This window comes from Natator depressus, chromosome 6 (assembly GCF_965152275.1).
Source record: "Natator depressus isolate rNatDep1 chromosome 6, rNatDep2.hap1, whole genome shotgun sequence".
In the NCBI taxonomy this organism is placed as follows: domain Eukaryota; kingdom Metazoa; phylum Chordata; order Testudines; family Cheloniidae; genus Natator; species Natator depressus.
In genome coordinates, this window is record NC_134239.1 from 39811666 (window position 1) to 39830642 (window position 18977).

The 18977-nt window shown below is 39.8% G+C and overlaps 1 protein-coding gene across 2 annotated transcripts in view; it reads right to left on the minus strand.

Annotated features, from left to right (window-relative positions):
* Positions 1-1312: 1312 nt before the first annotated feature.
* The window catches only part of KIAA1549L (KIAA1549 like), a 208723-nt gene continuing 191058 nt past the window's right edge, over positions 1313-18977 (minus strand). For both annotated transcript variants that reach the window (XM_074955098.1, XM_074955099.1), the window contains 2 exons: positions 14934-15085; positions 1313-9775 (listed from right to left, as the gene is read on the minus strand). In XM_074955098.1, coding sequence (XP_074811199.1) covers positions 9494-9775; positions 14934-15085 — 434 coding nt within the window. In that variant the 3' untranslated portion in view covers positions 1313-9493. The remainder of the gene's footprint in view (positions 9776-14933; positions 15086-18977) is intronic.

An 18977-nucleotide genomic window follows, 5' to 3' on the forward strand; every position in this document is an offset into this window, starting at 1 on the left:
ATCAATAGATCAAGCATGATTTCTAGGAGCTGGTAGATAGGACCGGTTGAGATCTTGAAGCAAGTCATGAATAAGACTAGTCAGTTGTTTAGTACCACAGATTTACATAAGGAGATATATGCTACACCACTACATGGGCTGAAAAAATAACATAGCATAAAAATAGAGCAACCCCAGGGGTCATTTAATTTTTTACAGCAGCCTCCCAAAGTCTGACCTACAGTCCAGAAACATTGTAGTGGTGTCCACTACTGGGACTCCATTAATGGCCCTATTCTGTGTCTGTCCTGGAGGGAAATTCCCTCCTGGGTCTTTCTGGCACAGTTCCAGCCTCTATATGCCACCAAGGTGAATGGTCCCTTGAAATGTGTGTTAACTGCTTGTACTAAGCAGTGACACTTTGAGTTAGTTTCCCAAACCCGAAGAAGAGCTCTGTGTAAGCTCAAAAGCTTGTGTGTGTCTCTCTCTCTGATAGAAGTTGGTCCAATAAAAGCAATTATCAGTCCCCCCCTTGTCTCTCTAACATGCTGGGACAACATGGCTATAACAGCTGCATAGAACAACGTCAAGAGTCCCAGAAAACGAGTGGGAAGGGAATATTATCAGGCAACAGCCCCTCTTCATTGCATGCTCCCTTCAAGAAAAGAAATCCATGCAAGAGTAAATTACTTTCCCTTGCAGACTTCTGGCCCTGCCTGAAAGGGATAATGTGCACAGATATAAGGGAAGTAGCCAATTGCAACAAAGATCCCAAGTTGAGAGGGAAACTCCAAAAAGGAGACTCGGGGTCTACACGCCATCCCTATATTCTGTGATGCTTGGCCGTTCTGCTCCTGCCCCACTTCAAGGCTGCACACACCTCCTCCTTGGAGGGAAGAGCAAAACTCCAACATGTGGCTCTTTTAGCCTTATTTTCTCCCTCACTCAAGTTTTTACATGTGAGGGGAGCATCAGGGCCTAAGGAGGTCACTCCATGCCCTTGGAAGCTCTAGCGATTCCAAGAGAGCTGCATAATCACCATTAAACTTTAGGGCAGCATATTTCAAAAGATCATATAAAATGCTGCAAATAACTGTTTCGGTTACATGCTTTACTTTGGGGGTGAGACAGAAAGGGAAATAGTAATCAAAAGGAGAAAAATGAGGCATGCTCCATGATAATGATGATAATATACAATCTCCAGCAGGCAGCCAGAGCATCTCGTCTGTTGGAAAGGACACATCAGGAACAACCACCAGTTAGCAAAGCATGTTTTAAGATGTTTTATTTAATTTGCCAAAATTGCCAAGAAAGAACATGTACAACTTCAGCCTAGCGAAATCAACTAACATTAAAAACAAATTCTATGAAACCATATGCTTCTATTCTGTAATCACGCTACAATTCAGAATTAAAGCAAATCCATTTGTAATGACCCAAACATGTTAACTGGTTATTTGTCAATGATATGTATAATTGTAGCATTAGTATATGTCATGTTTTTAATCAAAAAGGATACAATTCCTGGATATTTCATTTTAATTGCATAGTATAGTATTAATATTCATTATTCTCTTTCAATTTAGTCTCTAGACTTTGTCTAACAAATTGCTACCCAAACTCTTAATTATGCAACTTTTCTTGATTTCAGAAATCTAAAATGGGCAAATTGGCTTGAGAAGTTATGAACAATTTTCATTTACACAACCTTTTACAGTGAAGAGCAATCATGCTGTGAACAAGATAAAATGACTATTTTCATCATATGCAGGACTAGTCCTTTTGATAACTCAAAGATGCAAAAAATACATTTTAATTGAAAAGTGGGCTGATTTGCATGGAACAGGAAGCAATTTATGTAGTTAATAATTTATCTTAGGAAAATCTTCTAAAATGTAGAAGCTAATACTGGAAAGCCTTCCTAGCATATATGAGTACAGCCTCAGGTGGAGTTTTTCCCTTTAAATAACTGCATTTTCCAATGTTTTTAAAACATCTGGTAATTTGGAGACTCCTGTACAGTTGAAAAAAATCCACAACAATAAACATTTTGTACTATTATAACAGCTTCCATCCAGGGATCTCAAAATATCTAACCAATATTAGTGAATTACGCCTCACAACCCACCTGAGAGGAAAGGCAATATTATCACACCCCTCCCCTCTCTTTACAGATTGAGAAGCTGATGCTTAGCAAGAAATGATTCATTGTCACACAGGAAGGCTGTAGAAAAGACAGGAACAGACCTCAGATCTCCCAGCTCCCAAACCTGTGTTTTAACCACAGGACCATCCAGCCTAAACAGATGGAAACAAGGGCTCACGCCTGCTCCCTTGAAAAATCGGGGGAATTTTGACAATGGCTTCAATGAAGGAAGAGAATTGTATTTGTCTTTTAATGCATTTTCTACCACAACATCAGCAAGCTTCAGCAAACAAGACACTGATCTATGGAATATCACAGCAGTTAATTAATATATACATTACCTTTGGGGCCTGATTCTCCTGTCACACCAGTTTTATACCAGTGTTTTAAATGAAGTTACTTTTGATTTACACTGGTGTGAAAGCAGAATCATAAAATATATGTCTACAGCAGGTAAAGTGTTATATCAAGCAAAAAGTTGAAGAACCTTTGATGCTGTATCCATTTTCTTTTTTTAGGAGATCAATACAACCATAGCGAAAATGTTACTTGAAGTTGGGCTAATGGTGCTGCGTTGTTGAATTCTGATCTATCATTCACATCCAAAGGCTAGCTCCATCTTGGTTTTGAGTTTTTGGACACTACTGTTATTCTCAATGATGCTACTGTGTTTCTGGTACTATACTAGCTAAGGGCTGAATGAACAAGTCAGAGGAAAAAAAACTAAATATTTGCAGACTCTGTGGCATGCAGAGTTCTATGGAAACTAACTTTGGGTGGTTTCTTGCACTTTTCACAGTTCAGAATGTAGACAAGGCCAAAGACAGCGTGTACACCCAGAATTTACCTATGCTCAGATTTTTCCTGTTTCTGAGGGGGGGGGGGTTAAACAAAAAGAAGAAAGGAACAAATGCTCCACTAAAAAAAAGTACATAAAACTGACTTTAAACAGCTCTATTCAAACCAATAGAGCTGCCACTTTCCAATGTATGTTAACCCACATTTCCTGTGAGCCCATGCACTACAAGAATCAAGAGATCCTGCCACTTGCTGTTTTACAGTGGTGACAGGCTTCTTAGGTCCTGGTCAATCAGCTGGCATAAGCTGCATTATTTTGCTGGTCCATGTGATCTATGCTAAAATATCCATTTTTTGAAAATTTAAGTCATTTAATTGAGCCTAAGAGCATATGTCAGAAGGAGCTGTTTAAAAGAAATCATGTACACAGCACTCTTCACGTTGTCCCATTGGAGTCTGCTAAATCCAGTGCTCCATGCCACAGGTGTGTGACTTTAAATGATGACATTGTATGCCATAGTGTTTTGAGAACAGTTTACAGGGCATAGAAATGCATTCAGCTACAGCAAACTAAGGCATATCCTTGAATTTGATCTCCTTTGTAAATGTGTCACTCAGTGGAGACAATTTTCTGTATCATTTACACTCCTTTGGAGCCTTTATTATCTACTATGTAAATGCATATTTATTAATTATTTACAGACTATAATAGATTGAAACTGTTTCTTGGGAACTGACAGTTGAGTGTTAAACTATATTCAGGCACTTTTAAAAACAAACATTATTTTGACCTAATGTAAGGTTTCTTACAATATCTCTGTATTGTATTTAAACCATAGTCAAACCACAGATTATTATATACTTGATAAACTAGCAGCTCAGGGCCTGATTCTTTCAGCAGCTTTACTCAAGTGTAACTGCTTGGGGCTAAATCCTTTGCCGTGCCTGCGGAGAGCTTGATGTAGCAAAGATGGCTTTAAGGATCAGATTTTTAAAGGTATTTAGGGGCCTAAAGCTGCAGATAGGCACCTAGTGGGATTTCAGAAACACCTAGGTGCTTCAGTGGGGATTAGGCACTTACTGACTTTTGAAAATCCCACTGGGCACCTATCTCCTTCTAAATACTAAATTTAGGTGCCTAAATACTTCTAAAAATCTGGTGCTAAACTACATTTCTGCCCCATGATTATGAGGCAGGCTGGCTGGCTGGTGGCCTAAGGGTTGCTTTAATTCACATCTGCTTATAATGGCTGTATAATGATAAGCAGCTGTAACAGAGCACACTCCAGTCCACCCAGTCTAGGCCCCGTCAGCACCTGTCCCACCACCACCAAGGCATCTATGCTACACTGGCTTTATACTGTACGAGGATTCCCTATACAAGGGACCTCACTAGCTGCGTCTTTAGGGTAGTTTTCTAACTACTTGGCACTGCCTCACCATTACAAAGCCACTATACTGGGGCGGGGGAGAAGGATCCGACCTATTAATTTCTGTGGAGTTACTCGTGCAAGTGAGAACAGCATTAAGCCCAGAATCAGTTTTGTGTCATTTCCCAGCAGAGCTATTGTAGTGATAGCTAGGGATGATTTTCAAAAACCAATTACTTGGTCATCTTTGTTAAAATTCATTTTTTAAAATAGCAAATGAGCACCCAGTACATATGCTAAGCTAAAAACTTATAAATGTCATTTCACAAGCAAGGCTTTGTATTGTTTGGTCAGATTAGATATGTAGTGTTCAAAAAAGCATTCAAATCAAGGAAATCTATTGTTCTGTTTTTGCACTCCTACAATTTAAAAAAAAAATGGAAAAACAACTTCGTACTTCTATAAATTGGCAAAACAAATATCTCACTCTTGGGCTCACAGTTCAAGAATCAAGCTTCAGCCGAGAGCAAAGGTTTATTTTGACCATGGGTTATACCCCTGAAAGAGAGAGTTTGGCAGATAAATTGTGATTGACCGTTAGCTATATTGGCAGTGTTTGGCACTGCTATGACATTTACACACAAAATACTACCTGTAAATAACATTATACTCCTAACACAAATGCTGATATACATTTCACCTTGAACTCTCACCCATTTGAGAAAATTGCTCAACACACCAATAATTTTCTTTGGAGCCATTGCAGAGGATTGGTTACAAACGATCTGGTTCCACACACATTTTGAATAGTGTGTATCATTTACTCCAAAAGCTGTACTTTGGCACAAACGTTAAAAAAAAGAAAAGGCATGCGGAGTAGTGGGAATAGTCTTTGATCTGACAGGTTGGAGCCAGGGTAGTATACTGGGTACAAATATATTGGAATGCTTAGAATACATGGTATTTCTGTGTGAGTGATTTTTTCCCCCATTGTATTTTGGACCCATTGCACTCTACTCCAACAGTTCTTCAGGCCCAGAAATGCAGTCCCTATCAAGGCAAAAATCCTGGTGCAGACAATGTGCCTGATTCCTCCTACAGTTTTGTCCATGCTGCCCTCGGGATTCTTTAGGGTTCCATGGTGTAAATAAAGGCTGTTACCCTGTGAACACTTAGACGAACACAACACTGAACACAATGAACCTACCCCGCCACTGCCTTGTGCATCTATACCAGTGCAGTGTGACTACAATGAGTGTGAAATGCCACCATCCCTATAATAAGGCTACAGTATATCAGTGTACGAGTGGGTTAAAATCCATTTGATTGCGACCATATTACAACAAGTGCATTGTATGATACTGCTTTTTAAATTTTACATTAGGATACATTCAAAATATATTAGAGTGACATGTAACATGCTGGTACACATTATACATGTCATGTCATGCACACTCTTGGTAACTAGAAGCCATTCTGCCAAACAGAAGCCTGATGTAATTCCATTGCCTTACATGGAGTTGCTCCAAGAATAAATATGGCTCATTGTGGCCATAGAGAATAGTGGTAGTTGGAGGTTTTAATTCACAGGCTATTTTGGGATAGTATGAGGTATAACGGATATCATTTCCCTACGTTAATTGGATGTTCAGTGATCCTCAGCAACAAAAAGCAGTGAAGCTGCTGTAACCCCAGAATTTTCTGATCTTCAGGAATCACCATGCCCAAAGGGACCTATAGATCCCGGAGTGCATAGATACTCTTATTTTTGATATTATATTGAACATGTTCTCTCCCTAACCATTCTGTGGCCACGGCTACTCTGAAGCTGTGTCATATGCACAAGGACACTCTGGTTCTTTAGGATCCATTCCCCATTTTTACAGAGTAGATAGGATTTCCATTCAATGCTACAGCGACATGCTGAGACACAAATACTGTTCACATTTCTGCTGTGTTCAGACTTCTTGCAAAACCCAGATAAATTAGTTCCTTCAGAAAAAACCCCACTATTTAACAAATCACACACACCCCCTTATCCACCTCAAGTTACTGTTCTACAGTTAATGACAAAGAACACATATTAGAGACAGATTATTGAGTGTTGTAGCACATATACTGAAATGTAGTTCAGTATTATTTTTCAATTTGAAGAGGTTGTTTTTTTTTTTAACTAATGATTTACACATCTGAAGACAAGACATTGATCAGGATATCACCATTTCTTATAAACAAAATCCTAAAATGTTAACATGGAAATGCTATTTAAAAGAATGTTAAAGATTTGTGGGCAGATCTGAGAAGTCACTTTCAGGCTAGGTCTCTTCCAGTAAAAATTGCATCAACATACTTCTGATGAGACTGCAGCTCTAACTGGTAGATGAAGTCTATTTCCTTCTTTTACATCACTGTTGGAAAAACTATATTGCAACTGCTGGCATACAAAATGTTTATTATATTACAAATTATTTGTACACTGTATTTTAACTGTGGCATTGCATTGTGCTCAGATAGCATAATTATAACATGATTTCTCTTTCCACAAATGTCCTTACTGTCTTCATAACCTTTTCCTGTAGTTCTTTTAAAAACTGCGAAATGTTATAAACAAGATAAAAAGCCATTATGAATGAAGAGATTAAAATGTATCTGTGAATAAAGTGCACCACATTGTTTTTTGAAGTAAATCATGGAATTTTTCAACAGATGGCACATCATCAATACAATCCCAAACAGAATTAACTTTGGATATCTAACCGTTCTTCCCCAGGTGGGTGGGGCTGGGGTGGGGGAGGGGGAGGAGTTGATTTAACTTTGCCATCATAGTTTTTTCTCTCTAGGAGGATGCTAAGCTAAAATTTAAATGAAAATTATACTGGTGAAACTTGCGTGTAGATAAGGCCTAACAGACAAATTCAGCCCTGGTGTGAGAGTGTGCAGTTCCTGCTGAAGCCAATGGGAAATAGTCCTGCTTACGGCAAACCCAATATCTATAAGCCTTCACTTTCAAATGCAATATTTTCAGGGAGACAGCAATTAACACAAGAAGACATTTGGATGCATTGTGTTATGCTCATGAGATTAGTATTAGTTGGTTGATAGGGAACTGAGACACCAGTCTGTCTTCATTAGACTCATATTTGTATGAAAGGCTGAGTTTCTTTGGTGCTTTGTTCACTCAAGTTATCCAACTGCCTATTTGTGTACCCTAGGCATCAGGTATCAATCTTCATCAATAAGTTGCTCAAGATTTTTCCCTTTTTTGCAATTGGTTTATGGTAATTTTCTGTCCATAATTGGTCAAGTGTATAAATATACAGCATATTTACATAGAGATTACAAAAATACATTTCATTTATATCTAATTAAGTAACAAAAATGAAATTTCACATTTGTTTAAAGATCAACTAGCATTCCAAAATCTTTGAATAGTTAAGGTCTTTAGAGCAAGAGACATCTGTTTTTTCCAGGGTAGCTATGCATCACTATCTGGAATGAGTTTTTTTAATTTTAATTTTTTGAAAAAATAGCTCTGTTTTAAAAGTTTGTGCTTCAACAATTTCAACGTCTCATTCCAATCTTTTCTTTTCCTGTCCAGTCAGGTTTTTTTCAAATGGCCATAAAGCTAAACCAAGCTCCCTTTCTCACCTCAGTAAAGACCAAAGAAACTCATTACAAAAATGGAATGACCAGATAAAATAGCATATGCATCTGAAGCTGAATAAATTAACAGGATGAACATTACCTTTAACTTCACTAGCCAAACATGCCCAGAACACAGCATCCCATAAGCAACTTCAGTTCCCAAAGCTAAATTATTACTGAAGGAACTGGAAGTATTTTGCATCATCTCCTAACTATTTTGTGAGACTGCAAAAGATGAATACTGTCAAATTCAGCTGTTTAGGTTTTTGTGGCGGTTGGACTCATATAACAGTTCAGTATAATCTTTATCTTGAGCAGTCTACAGTCATCATAGGTTCAGCAAATACCCCCCTTTTTCACAGAACAATAATATTTTGTTAAATCCACATACTTGTTTACTTATTTACACTTTAATGTAATCAACAGGTCCTCTACATTCAGAATTTCCTACAGAGACTGAGAATTCTAGAGTTCGTGTATTCATTGCTCCAGTGTAATCAAAGTCAGTCACAGCTTCAGGTAGCATTCTCTGGCATCACTTTACTAGATGTCATTGTTCAAGAAAGAGTACAAAACACTATGTTAAATAGAGGTTTTCTTGTCAAAGCAGGTGTATTCATTATTCCAGGCTGGATAGATTTGCTCAAGGTTCTCAAATTTACCAGCTTCACAATGCATTCAGAATGAATACCTCTTGAATGTAGGGCAAAACTCAAATAACTATTTTTCATTTGTGGGTTTCTGAAAGCTTTTAGCACCCACTTCCTTTGTTAATCTTTCTTACCATCATGTAGCATAAGCTCTCTTAATATTGCAAACACATTCTCTGTAACTCAACAGTGGCATTAATGAACACTGAAGCCACCAGTTACCCCAATACAATTAACTCTCTTCACAGTCTTCTCTTGTTTCTGGCCTTTGTACTCATAATAGCATGAGAGCTGGGACTATTTACAGGGTACATTGTTCATATTACTTATTCACATCAAATTCTTGTGGTTTGAATGTGATCTCTAGAAGGAAAAGACTGACGTTGCTTTGTTGCATTCAGCCCTGCTTATTCTGTAATGAACTATTAATATTATCTCTACCATAGAAGATTTATGGCCTTTAGTTTACTCAGTACTACCGTATTTTCTTCTTTAATCACAGAAATAAAATTGACATGCAGAAGTTATTTTAGACAGTTCTACTTTTGTGCCTCTTGTGATTCTTAATAGACTGTAGTATTACACAGACATATGTTTAATAGCATCCTAGTGAAAAAGGGCTCATAGGACAAGAGCTAAGTGACAAACAATTGCATATCATAAATAGAACTTATCAGTATTAAAGAGTTGCCTGGCAGCATATCCTTATCCAGCAAACAAACAGAGTGCGTATCTTCAAGTCCTCTTGTTCTATTTCATTCCATTTCACAATAACCTAGTGTTGACCTTTCAGGAGAAAACTTCCATCACTTTGGCACAAGTTGCAGCAAGTTTTTAACTGAAAATTAAGACTTACTTCCTTGGCTACAACAAGGTATGTGATACAAACACTGTGCACAAAGGTATTAGACCTGGAACTCAAACATGTCTGTCTGTTTCTTGGCCAGTTTAGCAACCTCCTCTCTTATTGCCTTCACTAGAGCAGCTGTAGAAATGTTGGTAAGAGGTGCGTCAGAAGGGTCGTTTTCTGAGAGGCTCTGCTGAGAAGCTGCAGTAGAAGGCAACGGAGCCTGTTCCAGACTAGGATGCATGTTTGTTGGCTGACTGTACTGGCGGGGAAGTCTTGAAGGAGAGTTATGTTGATAGCGTGATCGTGGATAAGCCTCTATGTAACCAGGGAGCGGAACCTATAGAAGAGAGCAATTACACAAAATAGCTGGCCTTCAGGTCACCTATTACTTAATCTAACACTCCAGAGAACTCCATGCAGTCGGATCCAAATGAACATACGCCTCTTGGGCCCAAGTTAACAGAAAGCAGACTTCATACTCATAGTGCCACTTCATTGTGTACATTTTTGTATGTGCTGTTTGTAAGCAACAATCAGTGTTAAGTTCCCAGCTATTCAAATTGTGTGAACAAATTCTCCTTGCAGAGGAAAAAAACCTGTACATGCTAAACTGATCACCACTACAAGGGGAGATGGATGCATTGTTGAAAGAGTGTCCCTTTATTATTTTGTATGATGCTTTGCTTTCCTATAGCTGATTTCAATACATAGATATTTTTCAGAATACTGTGATAAATCTAAGGCATAAATTATACTTAAAAAGCCAAGAAAAGAAGAAAGGAGCTTGCTGGCTTGAAGCACTACTGTCTAATGCACATCAAGCAAGCAGCCAGGTTCTGAGTCTTAATGCTCCCAATAAAAACTGACAGTGGACATAGCATTAGAGACAGGCTATCTGGGTTTTTTTCACCTTCCCCTGCAGCATAAAGCATGGGTCACTTGCAGGTTTAAACTAGTGTAAATGGTGGATTCTCTGTAACTTAAAGTCTTTAAATCATAATTTGAGGACTTCAGTGACTCAGCCAGAGGTTATGGGTCTATTACAGGAGTGGGTGGGTAAGGTTCTGTGGCCTGCAATGTGCAGGAGGTCAGACTAGATGATCATGATGGTCCCTTCTGACCTTAAAGACTATGAGTTTATGAGTTCAACGCTAAGGAGCTGCCTCACCATTTACTAAGGGGAAAACGAAGTGTTCAACCTGTCTGCTAAAATTGGGAAGAAAATCCTCTCTCTATATATCCCCGAAACCCATCATTACACAGCTGGCTATGTGCTTTATTGGACAAGGAGATTTGACTTCTCTGAAACCTCAGGTTTTATGGCCAAATTCAACGCCGGTGGAGCTCTTAACTCAAATGCAATTATACCAGAGATGAATATGGTCCATCGTGTCAATCATAAATAATGGTAATTGGAAGATTTTATTCCCACATTGGACCAGATATGCCACAGTTACATTTCAGTTTTACTTTGCCCTAACTCTGTAGATTTCAGTGGAGTTGCAGTGGCTTAAACTAGAGTAGCAGTGAGGAATCAGGCCCTTCGTCCCTACAGGATACTAAATGTTGCTGGTGCAACACAATGATCCACAATGGCAAGCTCTAAATTCTTATCAAAAACTGAATTTGAGGACGTTTTAGAACCCAGCTTCTAACTAATTTTATTTGTTTTGCAAACTGCCTAGCAAATTGGTAAAGAAACAACAGTGCTTAGTTTTAAGGGATGTTTTAAGCCACTGTATTTAAAGTTCTGGTTCATTTTCTTAATTAGACAAAGTAATTTTACCTAAGAGTTTACTGATACAGAGTAACCATTTTAAATCCAATTAGAAAAAATGAAAAAGAATCTCACTGATTTTTAGATTTGAAGAAGTGATTGGCACAGAATCCTATGGTCATCATAAATCAATAGAAAAGCCATTAAAATGCATAAGCATAGAAATTCTTTTACTTTTAAATAGATAATTCTTTTACTTTTAAATAGAAAAGGACACGGGGCCAGATATTCAAATGAATTTAGTTCCCATTTAGGCATCTAAACGAAGTTGCCAGATTTTCCAAAGTGTTCAGTACTGAGCAGCTTCCACTGAGAGCAATCATCGCTGTTGGGTAAACTGTTGATGGCCAAATTTCCAAAGGTGCTCAGCTATTTTATTTAGGTGATAAATGGGAGGTCTTGGGTACTGAACTTCTGAAAATCTGGTCACTAAGGGATGGATTTTCAAAGATATGAGGTGTCTAAAGTTCCAAATAGGCGCCCAGTGCAATTTTGAAAAGCACCTAAACAGGTGGGGAGGGGTGACAAACTTCTATTGAAACCAATAGGAGTTAGGCGCCTAACTGCTTAGGGCCGGAGGGGGGACAAACTTCTATTGAAACCAATAGGAGTTAGGCGCCTAACTGCTTAGGGCCTTTTGGAAATCCCATCAGATGCCTATTTGCATCTTTAGGCACCTATCTTTGAAAATCTGGTCCTTCATATTACATATGTGCTGCACGATTCAGGGTATTTCCATTCACTTGATGCACAAAATATAAAATCCACCAGGCATAGTATTTGCCTGAGTACTAGATGAAAGTTGTATTTAAATACAGCCAGGAGGCTGCACCCCTGTTTAGTACAGAATTGGACTGATCACATAGGAAGCATTCCTATTGAACAATATATAAAAACCACTAGAGGTCACTATTTTATGGCTTTTACTCAGCAACAACTGAAGATTTGCTTGGACGATCATAACCCCGCCAGATACATTTCCCTTCCTCCACCAAATATAAAGTTTCAAATCTTTGCTTTTCTTTGAGAAAGAAGTGCATTAAAGTAAATGAAGCTTAAAGTGAATTCTCACAATTTCACCATATTTGGTGTTTTTTAAAGCCCCAGCTCCAGGAGGCATGCGATTAGTGGAGAATCTCAGTTTTCATTTTTTTAAAAAGTAAGGTTCTAGCCCTCGTGGTTTCAAAAAGAAAGCATGAAACCAAGACTCAAGTGCATTCAAAAACTCACAAACCAGAAGACAGAGAAAAAACTCCAAATGTTTTATTTTTAATTTCATGATTTTGAGGACCAATTCATGAGGACCAATGTTTTTGAACATATTGAATTGGCAATACTGTGATTCTATTCCATAGTGACAATTTTCAGATTCAGGAGGTCCCTGGGCATGATATAAATCATTTGGGGGCAGAATCTTGGTTTAAAAAAAAGGGGGTGGATTTTTTTCCACATTGTTTCTTTTCTTTCTCTTGCCTACTAAGTAACCCCACTTTCTGGCTGTGGGCTCATAAGGATATGCCAGCCCCCTGTTTACGAGGAGGTAGGGGCTAAAAGCTCTGAAGGGTAAATGTAGCTGAAGGAAATCTGCTGCCTTCTCCTCTGGGAGAGGGATTCATACCCCCTCCTGCCACAATGATCTTTTGGGAGCCCTCCCTCCCCCAATGCTTCCTCTTTGCCTCCTCATATACAAAGTTGGGGACTACTGCCTGTAGCAGCTGCCCCAGTACCGCTCCTGTGACCCTCTCTCCACCCCCCAGGCTCTCTGGCCTTACCAGAGTGTATCCCCTTCCAAAGGAAGGAATAGCAGGCTGGAGTTTCCCTCCAGCTCCATTCACCTTCTTCAGAGCCGCCAGTTCCCACTTCTTGGCAAATAAGATCTGGCCATCACTTCCTTAGGCTATAGACAGAAAGTAGGACCATAGGAAGGAAAGAGGTAAAAATTAAATACTTCACCTATGTTTTTCAAAGTAGAAGTCTAAACTCATTGATATGGTTCCAAGGGGCCTCCTGAATTTGAAAGAATCAGTAGGGTTACAAACCAGGCTTACTACAATTTAATAACTGAAATTCTCCTCTGAAAAGGGACTTAAAAATGACACCATAGGGCACCATATCCCCAGGACTCTTCAAAAGATACTTTTTCTAATGGCCCGTGCTACAAATTCAACCTGGAATCAGAGTCCAGCTTGGTTCTTTCCTTCTCATGTGGCAGTAATAAAGGTCTGATAGGCCAAATGGGGTCCTCAGCAATACCTCATTGTTTCCAGTGGAGTTGCATGGGGTAACTTATTGGCCCTGTAATGGCAATTTACTAAACAGTTCTATTGATCTACATGGAGAAATTGAACCCATCTCCCTTTCTGTTTAGCTGAGTTGGTTCTGCAGTAACAGGAGTAAACTGAATCCACCAAGGGAGCAGATTTGTTGAGTAAGAAGTTACCATTTTTTAAAAGGTCACTTTACAGGAAAGTGGGAAAACAAAGTCTAATTGTGAGAAATGGTTTCAAATATGAAAAACGACTCAAGTTCACCTTAATATCTTTGTATTTCTACAAAGCTACTTAGATTATGGACTGTCACGCTAAATATTATGATAAATTTGTGCTCACATATCTAGAGCATGCGTTAACCCTGTAATGACCATAGCCTACAGTACAAACAGCTAATAATAAAACAATTTATTTTACTTTTACTGAACACTATCTATTCTGATTTTAAGTATCATTCAGCTACTTACTCTCAGGCTCAACTGGGCTTAACTGAGCAACAGAAAGCCTAGTCTTTTTTTAGTCTGTTTTATAAAAACGTTGTACTGTTTACCATTAAGGGAAATTAAAACTTCTCTCATGCTCCATTTTTGCATCCTCTTCCCAGTCTCATCTTCACACTCTCTCCCATGCTACTCCTTAGCTGTGGAACATTACCATCTTTTCATGAGCCAACCTCTTGCTCCTCTTCAAATCTCTCCCCAAAATACAATTCTTCCACGAAGCTTTTTAAAAAGTGCGAAATTCTTATACCACATCTGTCTCATGATAGTATAAATGCCTTCAATCCCAGGCAATGCCCTGGCTGTTTTGTGCCATTCCTCTTGCCCGGGGGGATACTAAGGAAGTAAGGATCATAGCAGCTCCTATGCCACATCCCGTGTCTATGACTGGAACAAAGGGCATGGGCATGGCCAAGGCTTCCCTTGAACCTTTGCAATACACATCTTTTGTAAAAAGCCCTTTGGGGCAGGTTGCCCCACATAAATGGAATGGTGGCTTTTTGCTGAATTGATCCCAATACAGTTTGATGTAAGACAGTCAGTTAGCTATTTGCATGTTGTCTGTAAAGTTAACAGTCGCAGTTCTCCACTGCCTCTGAGCTACAATCGGACATAGTGGGGAATGGTGGCTGTAGAGAGCCAGTTGTGGCTTCCCAATCCCTCAGATGCCCTATTCAAGCAGAAGTTAGAGCAGCCAGTGAGGGATCAGGTGCAGTGGAGCTTGGCTCCCCTTCCCACCCTGTCTCGGGCATTTCCCCAGCCTGTCCCCTCTTTCCCATTCCTATGGCATCTCTACTACGTCTTTACATTGCTGAAGATTCTCCGTACACTGGGAGAATTCTCCCGTCCAAATTTCTAGCCTCTTTAAGTTCACTTTGCACCGCTTATGCCCTCTATGTGTAAACCATATGACATATTATTATAATAGAGAAAAACAAGAACACTTACCGAGTCTGCCCATTGCCCTGGTAATTCATTATCTCCAGCATAGGGCATCCAGGCTTGGTTCCTGTATGCTGTGGGTGGTGTTGGGATGAAATAGCCTGTGAATCCAGGTCGGTTTGCTGCTGGTATGGCAAACACTGCTGGTACTGTATTTCCTATGAAGCAATGGGGTAGAGATGATTAATAGTTGATAATCTTAGCTATCAACCTAGAGGATCATTTCAAAGTGTACCTCAAGCAGCCTAGGGAGACACTGAGTGTTTGTGAGAATGTTGATAACAACAAACTAGAATATGATTGCTCCCATCAGCTGCACAGAGCCCCTTTCTAAAAAGGCAGAGCATATTAGAGAAGCTAAGGACTGTATGTTGCAGATCAGGAGTGAGGTGTAATTTGTAAAGTTGTCTCAAGAAGTATGTACAATAGTTGTGTCAGAAGGAGGAGAGCTCAGTGATATGTAGCAGATATGGCTGGCTTCTCCCTTCCTACATGGGCTGGTGGTCATGCCCCTCATACACTCATTATCTCATGACCAGCCTCCAATATCTATCTACAACATTCATAGAATCATAGCATTGTAGACTCGAAAGGTCATCTAGTCCAATCCCCTGCACTCATGGCAGGACTAAGTATTCATGAGAGAGCAGAGGTCTTTTTGTGCTGGATTTTCACTACTTTTGCCCCTTCTCCCAACTGACACACATATTTTGTCTTTGTAGGCTCAAAGAAGACCTCACTGGGATCAGACCCATTCTCAAATAACTGATTTCTATTCAAGCTGAAAGTCATTACAAAAGACTAGCGTAACAGGGCACACAAGCCTCCACACAAGACAGGAAATTAGCTAAAAATAACCCCAGCGAGGGGTTTAAGAAGAAGAACCCTGCTAAGCTGGAGAGGAGCAGGCAAAGGTAGCAGATGTAGAGTTCTTTCTGTGGGAGAGAAACTGGCCAAGGCCAAGACGGTGCTTAGCACATCTCCCAGAGGAAAATACACTTCACCTAGTGTATTGTTTTGTCTGAGAATAACTGGCAGCAGCTAGTTCCACCTATTTTGTTGGCATAAAAAAAACCCAGTCATCCAGAGGGTCGATCGCAACGATGGCATACAATCTCTTCTGATGTCCCACCTCAGCCTCTGTTTTTAAACAGACTTGTAAAGAATGTTAAGCTGCCAGGGCTGACAGATGCTTGGAGTACTGCAGATGTGGTATGCTTAGAAATGGGAAGACTAAGGCAGTGCACTTCAGCCTCTAGGGGAGTGCCCTAGGGCACACTCAACACAACTCTACAACCCAGTTAAGGAGAGGAGTAGATAAGCTCCCAGCGGAACTTAATGCAGCCCTAGGCCGGAAGGATTGTGAATGCAATTCAGGGCTCATAAAGAGGGGAAAGATACGTTTTACTGCTAACTTCCCTCTCTAGGACCATTATTGTTAGGAAAGATTTATAGGGAGCTGTACCTTTACATTGCTCTTTCTAGTCACAGGGCTAGATTGTGGCAGGTAGGCACAAGCCCCCAGCAAGGAGTGGTGTGGAACTGCACCACAGCAGGAAAAGCATTGGGGATACTGTCTTAGGCAAGTACAGTCATCTTGGTGCTGGTCCCTGGACAGGGAGGTGTGCAATTTATACCAGTCATTATGACTGGCACAGAATGCTACCTGCAGTTTGCCGGCCCCTTTCCAGGAGCAAATAGTGAAGTATTGGGCCATTAACCCACCTCTTCCCGGCTCCCTTTTCAGAGCACCTGCTCCAGGAGTTGCCAGGGTGGAGGGAGGAAGAGGGACAAGTGCCTCTGTGCATCCCAGAGCATAGAGCACATGATGACTGGTATTGTAAGACGATGTGCATGGCTGGGGGAGAAGCTTCCTGCTCAACCATGCACAGTCAAGGGGGTGGCCATCCTGCACTAAAACATGCCTTCTGCCCAAAAAGCTTACCATCTAATTAAGAAAAGGCAAACAAACATACATACTAAGTGTACAATGATAATCCTGTGTGATACCTTATTGTAATTCTTACTGCAATATAATCTGTAGTTTCAAATTAACGGGCAGGATTTTCACCTAAATTAGGGCAACTTTGTGCTGCTCCAGGCAGAATCAGGATCTGGGGCAAAATATAGATATATTTAAAGCTGGTGCTTATCTAATCAGAGCAGTAGAATCTCTTTGACCCTAAATCATCCCATTGACTACTCTCACACTGAAGGACAACTCAAGCATTCTCAGCTGTCCAAGTACTTATGATACTTTAATATTTCATCCAAGGAGCCCATTTTATACAAACTTAAACCAAATATACACAGATCATTTTATCCTCTACTGAAGTGCAGCATCTCTGAAGAAAAATATGTGATTTTCCTTTTAATATAGCACAGCAATAAATCTCCAGAGTACAGGAGAAGAAGTGAAGAATGTTATCCAGTTAAAACTGCAGGACACATATCCTACCGAAGGCACAGTATATAGAAGGGGCATTCTAAAATGTGGGATATTGTATACTTCAAAATGTTTTAAAATTATAGGGTTTAGCCTCAATGCTTCCTTTTAGATACTTATGTTCCACAGAAGTTACAGGCAACAGATTACAGTTTAGGGTATCCAAATTTTTATACTCAGTAGTACATGGTGAATATGATGCAGATAACTAATACTTCTTAGGAGGTTGCAAGACAAACTGTTCAGAAACATTAAAGAAGCGATGTCTAATAAGCCTGTCAATTTCAAGACCCAAAGTCTCAGTCTTTAGAATTTAGAAAGCCAAATTTTTGTAGCTTTTCATTAATAGTTATATTTTGTCATTGGAAAGCCATTTTCTCAGGCAGATGTTAGCCAGCTAAATAGTGTCAAAACAATATGGCCCCTTGGTCTCTGCACTATTGTGCCTCAGTCAGGCACTATGCCCCAAAACACACAGAAGGAGCAAAGCCATTGCATTACCCACTGACCGCATGCAATCTGGTGTGCTGGGAGTGGGATCACTTCTTCCTATCCCTTCTGGGAGGCTCTTGGCTCATGGGTTGAGATTTTGGAAGCCAACTAGGGGATTTAGCTCTCTCAATTAGAGTTGTGTGATTAAATCTCAGTCAACCTTGAAAATGTCAACCATGTGCTCCGGTGCGTGCAAGGACTGTCATTGTGCCCAGATCCTTGCACCCTTCTCTTCCCCTACCTTACACACCTGTTCAGGGCCAAGCACCGTAAAGCCTACAATGGAGATGTTTCTGTGGTGCTACCTATGGCCTTGATCCAGCAAAACACTTAAACACATGCTTATCTCTATGTACTTGGATAGCATCAATGGAACTATCCACATGCTTAAAGTCACAATGAGAGTATCCATGTGATTAAAGTTAAGTGTAGTTTAAATGTTTTGCTGAGTCAGGGCCTGGCCTACACTTGACTGGATTTGCTGGTTTTGCCAGATCACCAAACCCCATAGTGGAGATGCAAAATTATACCTGTAAATGATCTCTCTCTCTCTCTCTTTTTTTTTTTTTTTTTTTTTTGGTATAGCTTAGACAAGTTCCTTGAATGTAGTTAGCTATCCTGCCAAAAGGCCTTTTGTATTGGTATAACTATATCTACACTCGGGCTTTTGCAAGCACAGCCATGTCAAATGGGGTGGAAAAAAAATCACACGCGTGAGCAATAGAGCTATGTCAGCAAAACTTTTAAGGGTAGGCCTAGGGCCAAAGGCATTTAAGTGAAGTGTAAAGGAGCCCTTCCTGTTGGGCACAGTACAGCTATTTATTTGTTAGTTATTCTTTTGTGAGTAGTCTTGTTAATATCAACATATGATCCCATACCAGTATGTCATAAGGGTGGTTCGTGATTTATCAGAGAGCAGACCAACAAACTAACGCCCTGAAGATCGGTGATTCAAAACCTCTTTATTTCAGATCCTCATAGCTAGACTCAGGCTTAGTGCAAGCAGCAAACAAAATTAACTACGTAAGGTATTTTATTTCAAAGATTGGAAGTTTTTATAGTACCAAATTCAGAGAAATCCCCACCCTAACTAAAGTCTATCTTCTGATGAG